The sequence below is a fragment of the Emiliania huxleyi genome (assembly GCF_000372725.1).
Source record: "Emiliania huxleyi CCMP1516 chromosome Unknown EMIHUscaffold_153, whole genome shotgun sequence".
In the NCBI taxonomy this organism is placed as follows: domain Eukaryota; phylum Haptophyta; order Isochrysidales; family Noelaerhabdaceae; genus Emiliania; species Emiliania huxleyi.
This window is the reverse complement of record NW_005201058.1, coordinates 35754-41335: the sequence shown is the minus strand read 5'-3', so window position 1 is coordinate 41335 and position 5582 is coordinate 35754. Positions and strand designations below refer to the sequence as shown.

General features: G+C 66.3%; 1 protein-coding gene across 1 annotated transcript; it reads left to right on the top strand.

The window, feature by feature from the left end:
- Positions 1 to 2116: 2116 nt before the first annotated feature.
- Positions 2117 to 3525, top strand: MSRB7 (putative peptide methionine-R-sulfoxide reductase; the record flags this gene model as incomplete). Its single annotated transcript, XM_005786198.1, has 5 exons — positions 2117 to 2183; positions 2753 to 2801; positions 2875 to 2947; positions 3186 to 3272; positions 3475 to 3525. Coding segments are annotated over 5 exons (327 nt in total), but the record flags the coding sequence as incomplete, so codon positions are not given.
- Positions 3526 to 5582: the final 2057 nt, after the last annotated feature.

Here is a 5582-nt window from a genome sequence, read left to right as displayed (position 1 = left end):
TGGGGGGCTGTCTCGAGGAGTACAGACCTACTTGTCATCGACTAAGTGATTCACTCGTTGCGACCCGCAGGTCGGGGACTGCCTCGAGGAGGAGCTCTTCCCCGCGTCACCCTCGCCACCGCCGCCGTCCACCTCGCCGTCGCCGTCCGCCGAGCCTGTGCCTCCTCCGTCCACCTCGCCGTCGCCGTCCGCCGAGCTTGTGCCTCCGCCGTCGCCTCTGCCGCCGCCTCGCCCGCCGCCGCCGGCCCCTCCGCCGCCCTCTCCGCCGCCGCCGCCGCCGTCGCCATCGCCACCGCCGCCTCGCCCGCCGCCGCCGGCCCCTCCGCCGCCCTCTCCGCCGCCGCCGCCGCCGTCGCCATCGCCACCGCCGCCTCTGCCGCCGCCTCGCCCGCCGCCGCCGGCCCCTCCGCCGCCCTCTCCGCCGCCGCCGCCGCCGTCGCCATCGCCACCGCCGCCTCTGCCGCCGCCTCGCCCGCCGCCGCCGGCCCCTCCGCCGCCCTCTCCGCCGCCGTCCGCGTCGCCCTCGCCACCGCCTCCCTCGGCATCGCCCTCGCCGCCGCCGCCACCGCCTCCGAGCGCATCGCCTTCACCACCGCCGCCGAGCGCATCGCCGTCACCACCGCCGCCGAGCGCATCACCGTCACCGCCGCCGCCATCGCCGCCGCCGCCGCCCGCGCCTCCGTCGCCGCCACCAGCAGCGCAGCTGCTCGACCTTCGCACGGCCACCACGTACCAGGACTCGAGCTTGTTCGACAAGCAGGCGCCCGTGAGCGACCTGTCATATGCCGACAGCACGACGGGACGGCCGTGGGCCGAGTGCGGCCAATACACAAGCCACACGTGGGGCGTCGACCTCGGGAGCGAGGTGTATGTGCGCTACGTGCGGCTGCAGAACCGCAACGACTGCTGCCCGGAGCGGCTGACGGACGTCGACATCTGTCTCGGCTCGACGGCGGAGACGTACGCGGGCAACGAGCTGGTGAAGTCGGACGTGAGCGTGTCGTCGAACGTGATGTTGGAGGTGGAGATCAACGCGCTGGGGCGCTACATCTACCTCAACCGGCCGTCTGCGGCGGGGCTGACGGTGTGCAAGTTCTACGTCTTCGCTTCGCCCGCGACGCCGCCGTCCGTCTCGCCGTCGCCGCCGTCGCCGTCCGCCTCACCCTCGCCGCCGCCTCCCTCATCGCCACCGCCGCCCCCTACGTTCGGATGCGCCGACAGCCTATCTTGGGAGGATGCCTGGGGGGATGGCTGCGACTGGTATGCGGAGCACGACCCCGGCTGCACTACATACTCCGATTACGGGCAGCAGTCAAATTGCCCTTCCACCTGCGGCACGTGCTCGTCCGTTCCTGCACTGCCGCCGCCGCCCTCCGCGTCGCCGATGCCGCCGCCGCCCTCCGCCTCGCCGTCTCCGGCGCGACCCTCGCCACCGCAGCCCGAGACGTACACCTACGAGGTGAGGCAAGAGAACGCCGAATGTGCCAACCAGTGGATGAACCTGGGAGAGTACGCCAGTGCTGAGCTCTGCTCGCTCGCCGCGGGAGCAGCCGGCTGCACGACCTTCATGTTCTCCTCGGCGTACACCTCGTGGGGCTGCCGCTGTTGCTCGGAGCCCGACCCGCCGAAGGAGCACTCGCTGTGGACGCTGTACAACGTGCTGCCGCCGCATCCGTCCGCGTCGCCGTCGCCACCGCCTTGATCTGGTCGAGCGACGCAGAGGCTGCACCTTGATCAAGTGGGACGACGGCAAGGTGCAGCACTGGAGGCAAACGAGCAACCCCATGGTGCAAGTCGGAAGGCCGCGACCGTCCGCAGGAGAGCATGGATTGCATGTTATGTACGTGTACGTGTCACGTGAACCCCCCCCACACCACACACAAACACACACACACACGACACACACACACATAGAGAGAGAGTTTTACGTGCGAGAGAGAGAGAGAGAGACAAACTGCAGCGCGTCTCAGGCTCGAATGATGGGCAGCGTGCGTGACCTCAACGACCAGGGCGTCGAGTACAGTGTGCGCAAGACCGAGGCCGCGTGGCGCGAGGCCGGCAGGTCCGGTGAGGACTCGGTCTGGGCGGCGCTCTCACAGCTGCTGCCGTGAACAGGCGGGAGCAGCTCTCGGACGAGGAGTACTACGTGCTGCGGCAAAAAGGGACCGAGTACCCTGGATCAGGTCAGTCCGCCCACCGGTTGATACAGCGCTTAAGAGAGGTACAACCACAGCTCAATGAGGGAGCACCCGAAGTGCAACGCACCACACACACACACACACACACACTCACACACTCACACACACACTCAGTCACTCACTCACTCACACACTCCTTCACTCCTTCACTCCTTCACTCCTTCACTCACTCACTCACTCACTCACTCACTCACTCACTCACTCACTCCTTCACTCCTTCACTCCTTCACTCCTTCACTCCTTCACTCACTCACTCACTCACTCACTCACTCACTCACTCACTCACTCACTCACTCACTCACTCACTCACTCACTCACACACACACACACACACACACACACACACACACACACACACACACACACACACACACACACACACACACACACACACACACACACACACACACACACAGAGAGAGAGAGAGAGAGAGAGAGAGAGAGAGAGAGAGGATTGAGGGGGTCACAATTCACAGACCTTGCTTTAAGAAGAGATACCTCCCATGCGCTGATCGCCAGCCGACTCACACACGAGGCGTGCCGTGCGTGCTCAGGCAAGTACGACAAGTTCTACCCAAAGGCAGGCCACTTTGTGTGCGGCGGGTCGCAAGCACGCGCGGCGCGGCGCGCCGTGGCCTGTGAACGGCGTCTCTTCACACACCGCTGCCGTGAACAGGTGCGGCGCGCCGCTCTACTCCGCTGCGGCAAAGTTCGACAGCGGGTGCGGCTGGCCTGCCTTCGACCGGATCGTCGAAGGCAGCGCGCACTGGTACGCCAGGCAACCACCCCCAACCAGCTCTTCGGTCAGTGGGCTGCGGATCCCCGTAGGCACAGCGCAGTGTGCCGGCAAGCCGACGGGCGCCTCCTCGTTGAGTACTGCCACTACTGTCAAACTCCGTAGGCGCGGCGTGGTGACGCAATCTCGCGCAATCTCGCACTCGTGCAGTCTCGTGCACTCTCCCTCTCCTAGGCGCCGTGGTGACGCAGACAGACACTTCCCTCGGGATGCGGCGCGTCGAGATCCTCTGCGGCTCGTGTGGCGGCCACTTGGGCCACGTCTTCGAGGGCGAGACAGTAGAGCGCGAGATTGCGCGAGATTGCGCGAGATTGCGCGAGGTTGGTGCTGAGGCGTGCGGGCGGGCGGAGATCGCCCGAGATCGCTTGTGAGGCTGATTGGTCGGCGCAGTTGATCATCCGAGACTGCACGAGACTGCCCGAGGTTGTCCGAGATCGCCCGCGAGATCTCGCGAGGGTGTTTGTGCCCCTTCCAGGCGAGCGCTTCACCCGGACCAATGAGCGGCATTGCGTCAACTCGGCGTCGGTGAGGTGCGTCAGCTCGCCTTGCACTGGAAAGCCGGGCGGGGGGAGGGGAGGGGGAGGGGGGGGGGGGGGGTCGGAGCCTTCGGACGTGGAATCGCGAGGGCTGCCTGAGCCTGTGGAGAGCGGCCTTCCGCGCACCTCGGACCTCGTCCAGGTACGTCGACGCTCCGCTGCCCGATGGCGCAGCCGAGACCAAGGTGCTCCCCGCCTCGAACCACTCGGAACCTTCTCGGAACTCTCTCTCGGAACCACCTCGGAACCTAGTCGGAACTTGCTCGGAGCCTTTCCACGGGTGCTGCCAGCGCCCGTGAGGACGGCTCGAAGGATGACGCTAACCACCATCCTCGGATCCTTCTCGGAACCTTCCCAAAGGTGCTCCCCGAGCCCGAGGACGACGCTGCGGGCGCGAAGAGCATCCTGAGCGAGCTGCTCGGCAAGAAGGGAGGGCAGGGAGACTGAGCTATGTAGATGGCTCGGCCGACACTGCGGCGGCTCTTGCGTGGCTGACAGCCCTGACCGTTCCTTCTCTCGCTCGCAGCAGACATGGAACCTTGCACGCCCGCCCCCCGAGCCGGCGTGTCTGGGACCAACCAGTGAGTTGTGTAGAGCAGCGGTGCTCAGTGGAAGAGGGAGGGGTGGCGGGGCTGGACACACCGCGCACGACATGGGGTCTGACACAGGTGACAGCACCGGAGAGTCTCGCATGGCAGACTCTGTTGTCAGACTGTCACGTACGTGCTGTCGGGCTGTCAGAGAAAGTGCTGTCAGAGCTGCAAGCTGTCGGGCACTGTCAGGTGCCGTGTCGTCCGGGTTTTACTGGTCAGGCTTTCAGCTGGCACGGCCATGGCACGGCCATGCATGGCCTCGACACCTCGACACACCAAACCTCGACACCAGACCCCTCGACACCAGACCTCGACCGATTCTTGCAGCTCGACACCCCCCTCGAGGTGCCTCGTCCCTCGACACACGACATAGACGACACCCCTCGACATCCCTCGACACCCCTCGACACCCCTTGACACTCCTCGACACCATCCCGACCCCGACACGTCGACTCCCCCCCCCCCCCCCCCCCTCGACACTACCTCGACACATCTTGATCTTCACAACACACGAAGCGGATCCGCGCACCCAGTTGACCAAGGGACGGTCCCAGGAAGAAGGCATTCCCCCGTTTGGCATTCCGTGTTGTCGTGACAAGGATCCCCGCTTTCTCCGCTTCGGCAGCGGTTGTCGGCTCACCGCGAGGTCCTTTCACGGCCACGCCTCGCTCTTGCCCCAGCTCGGGGAGCTAGGCAGGGCCTACCTCGCCGCCCGGGCGGCGCTCGGGGCGGCGCCTGAGTGGCTCTTCCAGCTTCCCGGCGAGCGGCGGCCGCTGACGCGTCACATGGCGGGCTGGGTGAGCGAGACGCTCGACGAGGAGGGCGCGCGGGCTCCGGCCGGCTTCGTCTACCTCGGCCACTCGCTGCGCTCTGGCGGCTCGAGCGCCGCGGAGGCCATCCGAGTGCCCCGCTTTCGGGGCAACTGGCTCGGCGGCTGGTCTCAGAATGGCCGGACACGCGACGACGCGAGCTTCACTACATGGACCCGTCGGTGCTGCCGTCGCCCGAGGCCTACGAGCTTCTCGGCTGGCTCCTGGACGGATCCTACCAGGCGCTTCCACCGTCGTGGGAGCGCCGCCGCGGCGCTGACACAGCGGAGCCTGGCGTGGTAAGCTCAGCTGTTAACTTCCCCGTTGTTTGCTCTCCCTCCCTCCCTTACCCTGTTCATGACTTGCTAGCGGGACCTGAGTATTGTATAAAAATACTGTAAGGCATATCGATTCCCTGGGCGTTCACTGGCGCTCGCTTGTTAGATATTTAGGAGCGGCCGCACACTGCTCGGTACCCCCCCTGCACATCTAAAGCCATGGCCGACCCCCCCCCCCCAGCAGCAGCGCTCTGCTGCTGGGGGGGTCGGGACCCCCCCCCCAGCAGCAGCGCTCTGCTGCTGGGGGGGTCCGGACCCCCCCCCGAGCAGGAGCGCTCTGCCTGTGGTGGGTGCTGGCATCTCTGACAGACA